Below are 15,920 nucleotides of genomic sequence, written 5' to 3' on the forward strand. Positions count from 1 at the left end.
CCGTTCCGGCCCCAGTGCTAGTGTCCATCTATTTCATTTCAATTTGCAGTTGTTATTAAGTTGTCCATTTCGAATTGTGATATTAAGTTGTGCTATTACGCATGTCGGTGTCCAACGGAGTCTATTCCCACTTGACGGGATCGGTTTCACATGGCACGCATCAATCCTATGCATAAGCATAAACCAACAACCGTGGACGCGAGTCCAATGCATACACATAGTGAGAAAGCAAGGGTGGACCATTTGGGTAGACAAATGGTGACACTAGACCTTGAGCATCCCACCAGTCCCAGATTGATGAGATCCTCGCCTCCCACCAAACATCTATAGCTACTACCTCGTCCCAGCTTCTCCTTGGCCCTATAGATCTAGGGGCCCTCCTCTCCCCCTCGCCCATGCTGGACATCCTTTATGTACCCCTACCACACATCGATGGATAGCTCCCTTGTTGGGAATCAAGGTGTTACATGTGTGTGTACCCACTTATATACGTGTGGTAGTATGTTTCTCTATAAGGCTACTAAGCCTAGTCCTATGTGTATATTAAGCCTGAATATATGTGCGTATGTGAACAAAGGAGTGAACACCTAATTATGTGTCTATGTGTGAACCACCTCTTAGAGGGGGTATAAATAATGTGTAGATATTTGTGTGTGTTATGACATATGCAATGATGTTAGGAATAGAACCTTTGTAGCCTATAAAGGTACAGGTACTTCATTGAAAAGAATACAATCTAATGTCACATCATTGAGTCTTTATCTCTCACCTCCACCCACCACACCACTATCCACTTCACTCATGATTGTGATCACATATATCAGGATACCCTTTACCATGGTCTACTTGACATGGATCCCGTGGCACCCTTTGGAGATACATCACAGTTGACTGATCTACTCCACTCCTCTTCCATTGCCAGCTTCCCTCATACCACCCATAGCCCCTCTAAAGCTAAAGGAGGGATGACACCCCAGAATGGTTGGTATGACGACGAGTGTCGTGAGACTCGTGCTCGCCTCAAACGACAAAAAGAACTAGGAGAGATCTCTGAGCATGAAGCTCAAAGATTAAACCAAGCTCTGACTCGTCAGAAGAGGAGGAGACGCGAAATCGAACAATACTAGAAGTTGTACCAACTATTCTTGAGCATTAACTCGAAAGAGGCTTGGAGGCGGTTTCGTGAGCCACGACCACCCACACCCATCACTGATCCAACCACCTAGCATGATGTTACATGGAGTCAAATCTTCCAACACTTTGGAGGTATGATTGAATACATCCCTGGTAAGCATAACCCAGTAGCAGATGCTCTTAGTCGAACGTCCAGCATCCAGGCAGTCCAAGAATCTACCATTCTCGAAATCACGGAGAAGGACTTAGTATGTATGAAAGACCAATATGTCGACTCCCCTGAGTTTGGTACTCAGTACAGTTTGGCCCTCAATTCTGAGCCTGGCCACTATTCAGTACAGAATGGTTGGTTGTTCTACAAGAACCGTCTCTCTGTTACTCGGGAAAAGCGATCCCCTCTTCTCCACGATGCCCATGACTCCCTAGTTGGAGGACATTGGGGTATCAACAGTACCCTTGAGAAATTAGAACAGTCCTTTTATTGGCCAAAGATGAGGCGTGATGTCTACGCACATGTACAAGCCTGTAAGATTTGTCAAAAAGTCAAGGTTCCCCATACAAAGAAGGCAGGTTTACTTCAACCTTTGCCTATCCCCAACGGACCTTTCATCGACATTTCTATGGACTTTGTAGGGCCTCTACCAGCATCCACCGGATCCCGTAACACTCAATGTTTTACCATTGTGGATCGCTTTAGTAAATTCTGCATGCTCATCCCATGCAAGCATACGGCCACAGCCGAGGACGTAGCCCATCTGTTTCTCAAGCATTGGTATCCAGTTTGTGGTTTGCCTAGCACCATAACATCAAATAGAGATTCCAAGTTTACCTCGCATTTCTGGAGGGCATTATTTGAAAACTTCGGAACTAAGTTACAGTTGTCTAGTGCATTCCATCCACAGACACATGGCCAAACAGAAATTTATAACCAATTGGCCTTTGATGTTCTCAAGTCATACTGTCATGACCAACAGTCCAAATGGGAACATTATCTTCCATTGGTCCAAGCTATCTTGAACGACACTCTTTCATCTAGTGTTGGACGGACTCCATATGAAGCAGCCTTTGGTCGCCATTTTTCTTCTCTTTTGACGAGAATGGTGTCTCCATCTTTAGAGGCTAATAAAACCACGGAAGCATTTTCCGAGATCATTGAGTCAGTCAAGGACCGCTTGACCAAAGCTCAGGAAGTATATAGCAGACAGGCAAATAAGTCTAGACGAGATGTCCACTTCAAGGAAGGGGATTGGGTCTATTTGCGTATTATGAAACAAAGATTGAAACAAGTGGGCAAACGTTGTCCCAAGCTTTCATTCCGTAGTTTTGGCCCTTTTCCAATAGTTAAGAAGTTAAGTGATGTCTCCATGAAGTTAAAGTTGCCTACCAGTTGGACAATGCATGATGTTTTCCATGTTTCTTGGCTAAAACCATATGTTGGTCCAGAAGTGTTTGATGTCTCAGATGAACAGCAGCCAGACGTGGTAGATGAAGCAGAAGTTATTGAGCCCGAGCAGATCCTTCTCCATCGATGGAAGCATGGTTCCAGTCGACGGATACGTCAGTTCTATACGAAATTCCGAGATCGAGGCACCCACGAAGCCATATGGCTAGATGAGGAGTTCTTCCATGAGTACCCCCGGTTGTTGGCGGACTACTTGGAAGCCATGAACCTGCCGCCAAGCTAAGCAGGAGGGAATGTCACATGCACTCTGCACTCAGTGCATGGTGACAAACTGGCTCATCATCAACAATGCAACAGTTGTACAGTATTAGAACCCAGTAGGATGATATTTATCGTACGCCATGACCCCATTGTACATCCTCAGTCCTAGATAAGTCAGGCACGAGCTACGTAGGTCATTCCTCAGCCTTAGCGGGTCAGTCAGTCAGTCAAGTCCCTTAACCCACTTGGAGAGAATCATTCATGCATGTAGAGTCAGTAGAAGCCTTAGGGTTTGCATCAAAAAGCACTCTGCATCCTGCATAATATGCATTCATATGCATGTGCATCATTGAGAACATCCCAAAAGCCTTAGGGAATTTACTAGGATTTATCTGGTATTTTTTTCATATTTTTTGGTATTTATTTAGCATTTATTATCATTTATAAATATAAACTTTATTAAATAAATGACCAGCCAACTTGACCAGCCTCTAGTTAGTATAAATAGGCTTGCATAGGGCTTAGTTTCCCATTCAATCTTCAGTGTGCTAAGAGCTTTCCTCCTCAGCCCTAGGAGTTCCCTTGCCTTCAGCACTAGACTAGTCTCATCCAGCCCTTGGAGTGCTTGAGTTTGCTTCAGCCAGCCCTGGTTCTCCAACGCATGCAGTTCAGCAGTCCCTACAGCCGTAAGCGCAGCAATTCAGCAGTACTAATGCAACCAATCAGCAGTCCTAACTCAGCAATTCAGTAGGACAGCATACAACCAATCAGCAGTCCTAACTCAGCAATTCAGTAGGACAGCATACATGCGCAGCCGTACAGTCCTCCTCAGTTCCCAAAACAACAAACAGTCCTGCGTTTTCTGTCCAGCATCAGTACAATCCTGCGTTTTCTGTCCAGCATCAGCACAGCCTTGCGTTTACAGTCCCACAGCAATCCTACCTTGCGTTTCAGTCCAGCCTCATGCTGCACATCACATTCGTGCCTCTACCCACACTGCGCTGCTGAATCACTCGAGCCTTACCTTATGATTGGTCGCCATTTGCCACCCTGTTGGTGCTGCGGCTAACAATACTCATGCTAATACATCTACTGGTATTGTGTGTGTGTACACAACAAGAGTGGCGGGAGCAACTGATGACATGTTGCTCATCGAAGCCTCTTAATAAGGCTTATTAAGCCTTATAGTAAGGCTTTAAAACCTTATGGTGGCTATAGTAAGCCACACGACAATCAGTTGCACACTTGACGGGTGTAGCAACCCTTCTTCAACATGTCATGATCAAAGAGCAACAAACAAGTACAAATCTGCACACAAAGGGGATTCTCCATGAATCAACAAGCATCAAGGAGCATCTCCAAATCAAGTGCACATCAGAAAAGTAAATTTTGGGGCTTTTTACATTTTTTGCAAATCCAACTTAATCACGGCATTAATCTCAAATCCCCCAACATTTTTCAAAATTAAGGGCATATATCAAGCACTGAAGAGTTGCTACAGCTTCCTATAGCATCAGATTCAAAAAGACCTAATTCCTCTTGTACAGCCGCCTTCTTCTAGTTCAGCCAACAGACTCTTCATGCAGCCGACAATGCATCCTAGTCCTTCTCCAAGTCTACACTTGCCAAATCTGCCCAATATGCTCCTAAAATCTGGTTCTATTTATCTTTTCCTTGGCTGCCCCTTGTAATATGCGGAAGCTTCAGAGAAGAATCGGTAACTTCAATACTCAGAATTCAGCACTCTTTTTGCGACGGAAATTAACGCACAAACTGAAAGGAGAAGTGCAGAAAATAGAGAGAGAGAGAGGGAGAGGTGAAGAGGACACAGTATTGGGTCCCAATTACCCTCTGTAGGGCCCCCACCACGGATGGTGTATTTGCTTTATTAGAATGATGAGAAATCTGAAAGAAAATACAGCAATCTTGGACCTTTTCTTGGCTGGGAATACCCTGCCCTTGACCTGAATCCTTCACCCCTTTGCTTAGCACCCTCTTGGCTTTGTCTAGCCTCTTATGCTTGAGCTGTTGGTGGAGAATGAGATGAACAATTGGGATTATGGACTCTTGTATTTATACTACCCAATCATGAGCAGTCGGCCAGCATTAAAGCAGTCGGCCAGCATGAAATACTCCCACGACTGAATTTCCAGCATTTAATGCTGAAATAAATCACATAAAATGCTGCGTTTTTTTCCTAACTGGCTGGGCATCATGCGCCTGCTTCCAAAGGGCTGGGCACAGCTTTTGCCCACAATCCAAGGGCTGGGCAGCCTGTATGGGCTGCCCCATACTTGCCCTACAGCCATATAAAGGCTGTATTCTCCTGAATTTTGCCTTTAGCTTGCCCTAGGGCTGTCCTACAGCCCCTCCATGGCTGGTGGGTTCAGCCTGGGCCTTCCTGGCCCTCATGGGGGTGGTTCTACACCATTCCCATGCCCACTTAGATCCAGGGTAGCCCTATGGGCTGGCCCCTTGTCTTAACCACTATCTACTCAGCGATCTCGCATCCGGTACCATACCAGATACACAGAACCACTGACATCATTCTAGAGGGAGACTCACAGCGCGGATTGGCACTGTTTCATGTGCAGGACAGTGCACACCTGACCTCGGACTCATGTGCAGGACAATGCACACCTGACCTCGGACGAATGAGATGGATCCCTGGCTGACTCGTCCCGGACTGGGCTCACATGGGACCCCTGCACCTTCTGTACAAAAATGTCTACGTGGCATCCAAGTGCGGGATGCACGTGACACCCCTTCTGGACTAGACCCAGAGAATGTACATGGCATATCTTGCACATGACATCCCCCTCTCCTAAACTTGATGACGGGATTCCAACCTGTTCTTGGATGACTGTCATCATCCCATGCTTTTCCCGAAGTCCCTGTGTCATCCATCCATCTCTGGCAACCCTTTTCACTGAAAACCCGGCCCGGTCTCCAAAATCACTTTGACTCTGAATAATATCTATCCATCCAGTCCCCAATCCGTTCCTGCCTTGACTCTGAACACTGTCTTGGTCTTCATTCCTGAGAAATGAGTCTGGCACTCTCACATCACCCCTTGGAGGATAATCCTCCCTTGGGACCGTTGCCCGAGAACCTATCTGGCTCACAGGACTGCCATCCCCTCTGGCTTTGTGGAACACCACCAACAAACCTCCTGGGAGCTCTTCCCGTTCCTGTGTTCCTTGCCTTGGGCTTCGTATCCGTGTACGTTCCTGTACCTTGGACCGGTACACCATCATATGGGACTGAATCACTGTTTAGCTTTGCTGAGCCTGATGCTCTGATACCAATGTAACAAGCGGAAGCTCTGGGGGTCTTCTTTCAGCCCTAAACACGATCTAAAACATGCTAATGCAAAAACGCAGATAGAAGGGAGAGTAGAGAGAGAGAGAGAGAGAGAGAGAGAGAGAGAGAGAGACAGAGCTGAAAATTCAATATATTCATATGATACAAAAAGGTACCCCTAATCTACAGCCATAGGCTGCCTGTATAAAAAGGTGGAATACACCAAAATACTCCTAGTCTAGACCCACACCCAAAGGGGGAGTGAATGACTATCAATGAGCACATGGGCCTTATATAGGCCTCTTTAATAATTGGAGTGCTGGCCGACCAGCAGTCGGCCAGCCGACTGGTCATAAAATCCACAAATGATGATGCGCCCCTACAGCCGCCTTCCTCTTGTACAACCGCCTTCTTCTGGTTCAGCCGACAGACTCTTCATGCAGCCGACAATGCATCCTAGTCCTTCTCCAAGTCTACACTTGCCAAATCTGCCCAACATGCTCCTAAAATCTGGTTCTATTCATCTTTTCCTTGGCTGCCCCTTCTGGACTAGCTCCAGAGAATGTACATGGCATATCTTGCAAATGACACTGAAGGTAACGAACTTAGTTCTGAAATAACAATCTATAGATTTGCACTCACAAGTGTTCCTCTTCCATAATCTCAATCAAAACGATCGTTGAAGATTCATTTTGAGTGCCAAGCGATGCGATGCAGCCCCATCATGAATATTCAACGGCTGATAATTGACACACAATCGAGAAGATCCATCTTTCTTCCTAACGAACAAGATCCGTGCTGCAAATGGCGACAAATTGGGACATATGAAACCTGATTGCAACAGTTCTTGGAGTTGGCGGTCCAATTGTCACAAGAAAGAGGGGACCCAAAACAATAATAGACCAACACTGCAAATACCAGATAGAGCATGAAGACACAGCGGGGAACCAGGAATTTCAAAGGGCTATAAATAGCCCAAATGCCCATCATTGTATTCATTCTCTCCCACTAGGGGATTGGATCATTAGAGGTCCCATAGGGGACAGATTTAGGTGTCATCACCTTTTATGAGGCAGCCCATGGCTGCAGATTCAGATACCTTTTTGTATCATAGAAATATACTAAATTTCCAGCACCTCTCTCTCTCTAATCTCTCTCTATATCTGCGTTTTTGCATCAGATGGTTTCCAAGAGTGTTTAGGGCTGAAAGAAGACCCCCAGAGCTTCCGCGTGTTACATTGGTATCAGAGCATCGGGCTCAGCAAAGCTAAACACTGATTCAGTCCCAGATGATGGTGTACAGGTTCAAGGTACAGGAAAGTACACGGATTCGAAGCCCAAGGCGGGAACACAGATCGGGAAGAACTCCCAGGAGGTTTATTGGTGGTGTTCCACAGTGCCAGATGGGGATGGCAGTCTCGTGAGCCAGATAGGTTCTCAGGTAACGGTCCCAAGGGAGGTTGATCCTCCAAGGGTGATGTGAGAGTGCCAGACTCAGTTCCAGGAAAGAAGACCAAGACGGTGTTCAGAGTCAGGGCAGGAATGGATTGTGGACTAGAGGAAGACCAGATGCATAGATCTTCATCAGAGACAGAGTGGTTTGGAGAACAGACCAGATTTTCAGAGAAAAGGGTTTGCCAGGGATGGATGATGACAGAGGGACTTCAGGACAGGATTGGGGTGATGACAGTCATCCAAGAGCAGGTTGGATTCCCGTCATCAAGTTTAGCAGAGGGGGATGTCATGTGCATCATAGATGCCATGGACAATCTCAGGGCTAGATCCTGAAAAGGAAACCAGATAAAGAGTATGAACCAGTAGAAGATAGGTAGAACCAGAATGTAAGAGCTTCAGGTGTATCATCAGTGGTGGGCATGGAGCAGGACAAGTGGGATGGAGGGAAGCAGATGGCTAAAACGCATGATCCAGATAAGGGCTGTCGGCTACAGGACAGAGGATGCTGGCTGCCAGAAGAGCTGTCGGATGACGTCGGCAGGTTGTGAGCAGCAGGCGCATCATGAGCAAGAAGTATAACCAATCGGCTGCATTAAAAAGGGATTTATGAATATATGAACTGGCCGACCAGCAGTCGGCCAGTTCCCCAGGAATTTCAAAGGGCTATAAATAGCCCAAGTGCCCATCATTGTATTCATTCTCTCCCACTAGGGGATTGGATCATTAGAGGTCCCATAGGGGACAGATTTAGGTGTCATCACCTTTTATGAGGCAGCCCATGGCTGCAGATTCAGATACCTTTTTTGTATCATAGAAATATACTGAATTTCCAGCACTTCTCTCTCTCTCTAATCTCTCTCTATATCTGCGTTTTTGCATCAGATGGTTTCCAAGAGTGTTTAGGGCTGAAAGAAGACCCCCAGAGCTTCCGCGTGTTACACCCAGATTCCTCCAAACCAATCCCAAAAAACAAGCCCAAATCTGCCTATAACAAGGCCAGAAGAGAAGAGAGAGATATCTGGTGTTGTATGGCCAACGCATCAAGAGAGATGAAACCTACTGCCTGTTGTACGGCCAGCACAAGAGAACAACACCAAAACCTGCTATACAACCAAGGCAAGAGTGAAGAGAGAGAAGGCTGCAGTCGGCCAGCAGCGTAGAGGGAGAAACTCCAATAGGCTGAGGATGCACTTGATCAAAAACAGCCCCCAAGCCTTGCTTAAATAGAGTTGACTAGCTCAATAATAGCTATGCTTTTCCTTTTAGCCCAAAATAGCTGAACATGCCCAAAAATATCAACTTTATGCTTTTCTTGGCTTGATGCCCAAGTTTTAGCCCAAAATATCAACTTTTGTGCTTTTCCCAGGCTTGTAGCCCAAATTTTCCCTAGGCACCTCCTTTTGTCCACCCGTCCATGCCCAAAATAATAATATGTTCAGCCCTTCATTAATGATGTGTGAAAACACCGATTTATAAACATTATATACCTAGATGAATCCAGGAACATGCCCAAATTCACCTTTTGGGAGCGTGCATGTTATTTAATCATAGTAGTTAGCCCACAAGACTATATGGACTAGATACTACGACATCCCCACTAACGTCATGAGTGCCCAATAGTGGGTGTAGAACTCTGTATCAAGATATGCTCTCACACACGCACTCCACACACACACACACACACACACACATAAGAGCATATATTCACACAAAGCCCTTCGTACTGAGTTTCTGTCAAACCTCCAGAGATGCAGGGCAGACTCAACCATAATGAAGCCTAGCACTAAGGGAAGTAGCAAATAGAAAGAATTAGTACAGCAAATAAGTAGTTGATAGGGCAAATGCACTGCTAAAAATAGAAAGAATTATCTTTTAAACGTTATAAGTCACTTTATTGATAAAAATCCCATAGTGCTCATGCTACATAGCTATCTTTCAGGCCAAACTTTGCTAGCAAATGTTCCATCTTTCTTCTATGAAAAATCCCCGTTCACACCTTGGTTTCGCTCAATTTGTGAAACAATGGTAGGTGCCAAGGTAGTCACACAGGTGCCCAGGACATTTCACCGATGGTTGAGACATACTTTGGGCATAATATGAACGTAAATAATAATATTTTTTATGATGATTTGGGACCTGAAAGGGCTGGCCAGCCAGCATACGACCTGCCATCAAATCCCTGTGTAAAGGGAGATCAAGGGTCATAATCTGGCATTCAAGCACGGATTAGTAGTAGTTGGTTAGGTAAATAGTCTCTCTTCGACCTCTCTCTCCTTCTCGATGTCGCGATTGCGCATGTGATTGGCGTAACTCTCTCTAGCTTAGCAATAATCATCATTAATTACACTTCCGCATAGTTAGAATGTTGCAATTGACAGCATACATGTACACCCAAGCACCTTGCCATGCCAAAAATTTGAGCTGAATAGGTGACACCATACTACAAGTGAATTAAATTAAGAAGAATGCAGATATTTCGTGGTGGAAAGTCTTTGCACTTCCCTCTTAGAAAAGACATCTTCAAAGAATAACCAGTGCAATGTATTTAAAACTCTTTTCACTTGTTTTTGATAACTACCCCTTTTCGACCAAAAACTGGTCCCAAAATAGTTAAAAGCAAGTCAATATCATTAAAACACCTTAAGAACCATCTTGCAAAGTCACTCAAAGGCTGATCAAGCACCGGTCAATGCTGCCTGGATTGGCCAACCTTGTTCATCCAATCTGCTCAAAGACAGTCTCACAAATGGGCCGAATCTAATCAAAAGCCATCATCGCTACTACACAATCTTGTGTTGTCCTTCAAATGAGAACATACCCTAAAAAGGGACCCTAGCATGTCTCATGTAGTTTTTTGTGTTTAAGGCCTTGTTTTCTTTTTCCACTTCTTTTGTCTTTGATTTTGCTCTTTTGGGTTCTTGACCATGCACATTGAGCTACATTCATCAGAATTAAGCGAGAGATGCGACTGAATGATTGTCTCAAAGCATACTTCACTAAAGTCGTTATATCCCCTAGGGCCTGCCAGTTCCACTGATTCTACGTGCAAAAAATTGGAGAACATGATACTTATCACATGTTCTCTGTGTAATCAACCCAACGTAAGATTGCTTAGCAAATCACTTCTAAGGACACCCTTCCCCTCATTCTCCATCCATCAGCTCCGCTTGCATTGTAAGCCACCCCGTCATCTACAGCCACTACCATCATCAACAAGCTTAGCTGCAGCCCCACCACTATCCACCCTCTAAATCCACGTCCGCAAGGCAATCAGCAGCAGGCCTGTGGTTGTTTCCTGTCCTATAATATTGCTGCCAGAAAGAGCTCCTTTAAAACCTCTTTGGGATGGGCCAGAAGTAGAGTCTAGCTTGGAGTGTTTCCTACCCCATGACAGCATGCTCTGTTCAGAAATCTTATGACCTCCCATTTTTCGCACTTGCATTGTAAGCCACCCCGTCGTCTACAGCCCGCTACCATCATCAACAAGCTTAGCTGCAGCCCCACCACCATCCACCCTCTAAACCCACGTCCGCAAGGCAATCAGCAGCAGGCCTGTGGTTGTTTCCTGTGCTATAATATTGCTGCCAGAAAGAGCTCCTTTAAAACCTCTTTGGGATGGGCCAGAAGTAGAGTCTAGCTTGGAGTGTTTCCTACCCCATGACAGCATGCTCTGTTCAGAAATCTTATGACCTCCCATTTTTCGCACTTGCATAGCTTCTTGATACCAATACCATGATGTCCAATCCTCTCTTGCTTAACCCAATCTCAAAGAGAGCCTACTAGGGGAGCTCAATGAATGGCACTGTCTTTCATGGACCATTGCTCTCAATATGGCTTAAGAGAAAAAAACAATTTCTTGTTGGTACTCAAGGGCACCTTCTACTTGCCTAGTCTGCCTCCCACGTTCTCTGCCTGGATGCTTGACTGGTTGTACAGCTGTGGCTATTCGTGAAGTTGTTAAACATCCTGCTTATTGCTCCAAACAAGCTTCAAAGCATCCTGCTAAGTCCGTGGCTTCAAGATGGATATACAAATTATGATAGCCATCCAACATTTCTCATAGAAAACCACAAAGCCAATTGAAATTTCAATCAGCATAAGCAAAGACAGGTTTCGACAAATCTCAATCAGCATAAGTAAAGACAGGTTTCGACAAATCTTGATGAAGGCCCGTGTTCTCCACACAGGCTCTCCACTTCATAAAAACCCTTCTTCATCAGTGTAGAGCACATGAAGAATAGAATGCTTGCTGATGTGTTCACGTTATGCTCCAGAGAAAGGCAAGCTGCTTCTTTTCTGTTTAAACTACTTCATCTTTATTTTTATTTTTATTTTAAGCTTTGCATGCACGCAGAGTAAATCTACCCACAAGACAGCACCCTAAGGATTGAATCATGTACGATCAAAGCTGAAAGCTGGGGACCCACATATGGGTTTCACAAATTGTAACCTGTAGTGAAGTAAATTTATTTAAAATTGAGAAAAGGGTGATGGAATCTGATGACAGGATGTAGGAAGACCCGCCTGTTTGTAGCTACCGCCGTTGCCCGGGATGAAGAGCACTGGGACTCCCGAGAGCTGCACGAGCTTGAGATGGTAGTCTATCTTCTTCCAGCCCTCGTGGTAGAGAAAGAGTCCATACTTGGTGGCCGATGTGTTGGGCGCCGTGGGGACAGGAATGTAGGTAGGGTACATGTAGGTCATGACGCAGCCTGTGGGAAACGAGTTGTAGAGGCCCAGCAGGCCCACGATGCCCACCCATAGCGCAGCTGCCACCAGCAGCAGCAACCTCGGCTTGAACCTGGACTCACCCATCATCACCTGCCTGAAACATAGAAAGAGTAGAGCCTGGCTGTGGCTATGGCTGTGCCGATGTCCAATCGAGCGGACGGAAGTGAACTCATGAACATGGAGCAGATGGGCGATCAGAAGGCAAGCGTGAGGTATGCATATAGGTTGCCGAAACGATGTTTTCGCAAGTGCAGAAACGGGTAATAGGGACTATAATGTATTGAAAAGGCGAGATCTAGAATGGGGAAAAGGAAGAAAAAGTTAAGGAACGCAACTTGCAAGGACCGAGGTTCTTCTCTAGAGCATCTGCTCTCTCTCTCTCTTTCGCACATAACCGCTGCCAGCGGGTAGTGGGAGCTTGCGAGAGGGAGATGCTACCGGCACCTGGCGGTTTCTTCTTTCTTCCTCCACATGCCCATGCATACCTTTTTTTGGAGCACCCAAGATGTTTTCCATTTGCTACTCTTGCCCGGGGTATGATTTATGGCAGCCTTTTTGTTCTAGCTCTTTCATGGCTGTCGGAACCTTTTGGGCCGGTGCCGACTGCTCTATATGACTACTTCTACACGGATCGTGATGTTAGTGTATGGACCACCATCCTTGTAGAGAGGATGGACATCATGTGCTCGCAGCAACCGCCGCGATAGGTCCATGGCTGTTATTTCTTATCCGAGTCGGTTGCAAGAGGGGTTACCCAGGGCATGGAGTAGGCATGGGTGTAGGTCACCATCCTTGAGCAAAGGGAGGTCAAGAAAGGCATGGAAGTTTGAAAAGTTATAATTATGATTAGTAGTGATTAATGATGATTAGTAAGCTTACAAAATTATCCTTTATACTAAGCCCCATGTTCATACTCACTTACACCTTTGGCCCCCACACTTGCCCTTGACCCAAGTCCATTACCCATGGTCTTGTCCTCTTTATTTGGCCCATAGGCTATATTATTATATTTACATGTGTTCAGGCTCCCACGTCATTACAAACCATCCCCACCCAAGTATGTTTCGTCCTCTAAACATGCATCATGTCAAAGACCATTGTATGAGTAAGGTGTGAGTGAGGTATCAAAGGGAGCCACCAAATTTTATCCTTATACAAAACTGTCCAAGAATGCATGCTTGAGCATTATGGCTTCAAATCTTCATGTAATGCTCTCCGACAACCTTCAAAGTATAGTACTTGATAGTACATGTCTTTCATGAAAGTGCGCCCACCATTTGCATCCATTTTTTGCTTCATTTAGGCCTCATAAAAGTGAATTCTAGAAAATTACATATAGATATTTTTAATTGTTTTGGCTCACAAAACCTCTTCATATACATTTAGAAGGTGCTCAAAACCCTCCAATATAGAGGCGGGCTACCATGTTGCTTTATCTTGAGGTACTTGACAAGGTATTCATGCAAAGAACGGTTGTGAAGTACCTTCTCTCTTTCTCCCAACACTTTTTCGAGGATATACTCCACAATGCCATCTTCACTCATAGGTGGAAGCTCATCCAAAACTTGCACTTCCGGCCCAACATATGCCTTCAAGTGTGATACATGGAAGACATTATGTATCTTGGTGGTGGATGGAAGTAGCAAGTGATAAGCCACTTCACCAACTCTTCTCAATACCTTAAGTATCCTCAAGAAGACAAAATCCCCTTCTTTAAATTCCAATGGTCTTTAGTGTGCATCTTTTTTATAATCATGGAGGCTCAAAGTACACACGGAAGCGCATGGTTTAGATGCTAATGATGAGAGATTAGCTTAATGATAAAAGTTTAACATAAATAAGGCATAATGAGTAGAATGAGAGAGATGGTTTCCATTAGATGTGTGCTATCTTATATAGGCTGAGTACAAGTTGATTAGGTCAGTACTAATTAAGCTTAAGTGCTAATAAAGCTCCCAAATTATCTCCATGATTCTCTCCGTAGAATCTCTCCATGATTGTAGCCTCCACATATTCTTCCCCAAATGTAGTCCATGAATATAGCTCCTTGGCTCATCGCATACCTCATGGATTCTCTCACCTTGACTGGCACATTTTACAACTACTGTGAGATTTCAACCTTTGACAAATGACCTAAGGCTTATATTTTACATCCATAAATCCCAAGTGCATCAATTTGTCCAATAATCCCCCCTTCAAATTGATGACCGCAACCCCTAGCAGTAGCCCATGGGATGCTTCATGACTTGTCCACCCTTGTGACAACGTACATGACTCCAACTTGGAACTCGCTCTAGTTTGTAGCTTTACAAAGTAAGTGGAATTCAAAAAGCATATAATGAGTACAATGGATTAGGATGCAAGTGAGCTAGCCTAGAAGGTCCAATCAATTTCAACAATAATTTGTCTTTGGCTTTAGATCAATGAAGCTCCACTTGCTCTCCTTGGTTGGTTCAGCCCTTGTTGATGATGAAGTTACCATTATATATTCAATGATTTGTTCAAACTTCTTAATGAGGTTTATTAGATGATGAAAATGATCACATTAGTCATTGTCAACGTAAGCATATGAAATCTCTTAATGGAAGTAAAGCTTGGGAAGGTCTTACCAATGAGAACATGTCCCATGGCAATGTTTGATCCCATTACAATGTATTTTGGCTAATAATGTGATTATGTAGTGGTAGAACACTTAAGCTCTCTCTTAGTCAAATGTGTGATTTTGAGTGAACTTTGAGTTTAATTTTTAGTATCGAGTTTTAGTGATTAAATGATAAGTGTAAAGGATTTTTTTAAAAACTACTTAATCACTAATTAAGTGGTAATCACCCTTTAATTAAAGAGAGTGAGAGCATAAAGATCAGCTATATATAGCCAAAATCAGTTGAAATGGACACCAGCACAAGTTCCTCACCCCCAAAAAACCCTAGGGTAGTGTCCTTACTCACCAAAATGAAGTTAAGATGCCGATTTTGCAAAAATTACAGATTTTGGTGAGGAGCTTGATTTTCACCAAAATTACAGATTTTGGTGAGGAGCTTGATTCTCCGTGTGTAGATTACAATTAGCTACAAGAGTTTCCATATTAGGTCGTCCAATAGGGTAGATGAAGCCCCTAAATGGGTTTGACCAATGGAGCTTTGTGTGAAGAGTACGAAGCACCCCTCTATCGGGGCTGAAATTGGCATTGCCACCTTAATTAAGCGCTAAAATGGGTTGAAATTTAGTGTATGCATAGCTCATACAATACTTAATAATCCCTTAAAAGAATAGCTCTCAATTCTATGTGTGTGAGGAGAATAGTTGATTTCACCCACATCTCGAATTTCTATAGATTGCGCAAATGGCGAGCTTTCTAGGCATAGATCTAAGCAATTGAAACTATAGGAGGCTTAGCAATGAGTTGGGACTGATATTTGGAGGGATAATGTGCTGGAGAGTAGAGAGATTGCTTAATAGTTAACTAGCTGGTTAAGGAAAAGCTGAAGTTAGAGGTGTGTGAACCTAGCTCTGATACCAAATGTTGCAATCATGGAGGCTCAAAGTACACAAGGAAGCTCATGGTTTAGGTGCTAATGGCATGCTAATGATGAGAGATTAGCTTAATTACAAAAGTAAAATAAATAAGGCATAC

At 44.3% G+C, this 15,920-nt stretch overlaps 1 protein-coding gene across 8 annotated transcripts in view; it reads right to left on the reverse strand.

The window, feature by feature from the left end:
• LOC147636500 (GPI inositol-deacylase A-like) overlaps positions 1 to 12,801 on the reverse strand; it is a 153,149-nt gene extending 140,348 nt beyond the window's left edge. For 4 of the 8 annotated variants that reach the window (XM_086801968.1, XM_086801967.1, XM_086801966.1 and 1 more), the window contains exon 1: positions 12,080 to 12,797. In XM_086801968.1, coding sequence (XP_086658094.1) covers positions 12,080 to 12,373 — 294 coding nt within the window. In that variant the 5' untranslated portion in view covers positions 12,374 to 12,797. Of the gene's footprint in view, positions 1 to 12,079 lie in introns of all 8 variants that reach the window. The other 4 variants (XM_086801965.1, XM_086801962.1, XM_086801963.1 and 1 more) reach the window with 3 other exon arrangements.
• Between the last annotated feature and the right edge of the window lie 3,119 nt (positions 12,802 to 15,920).

The sequence above is a fragment of the Cibotium barometz genome, chromosome 8 (genome assembly GCF_041138505.1).
Source record: "Cibotium barometz isolate CiBa-2024 chromosome 8, ASM4113850v1, whole genome shotgun sequence".
NCBI lineage: Eukaryota > Viridiplantae > Streptophyta > Polypodiopsida > Cyatheales > Cibotiaceae > Cibotium > Cibotium barometz.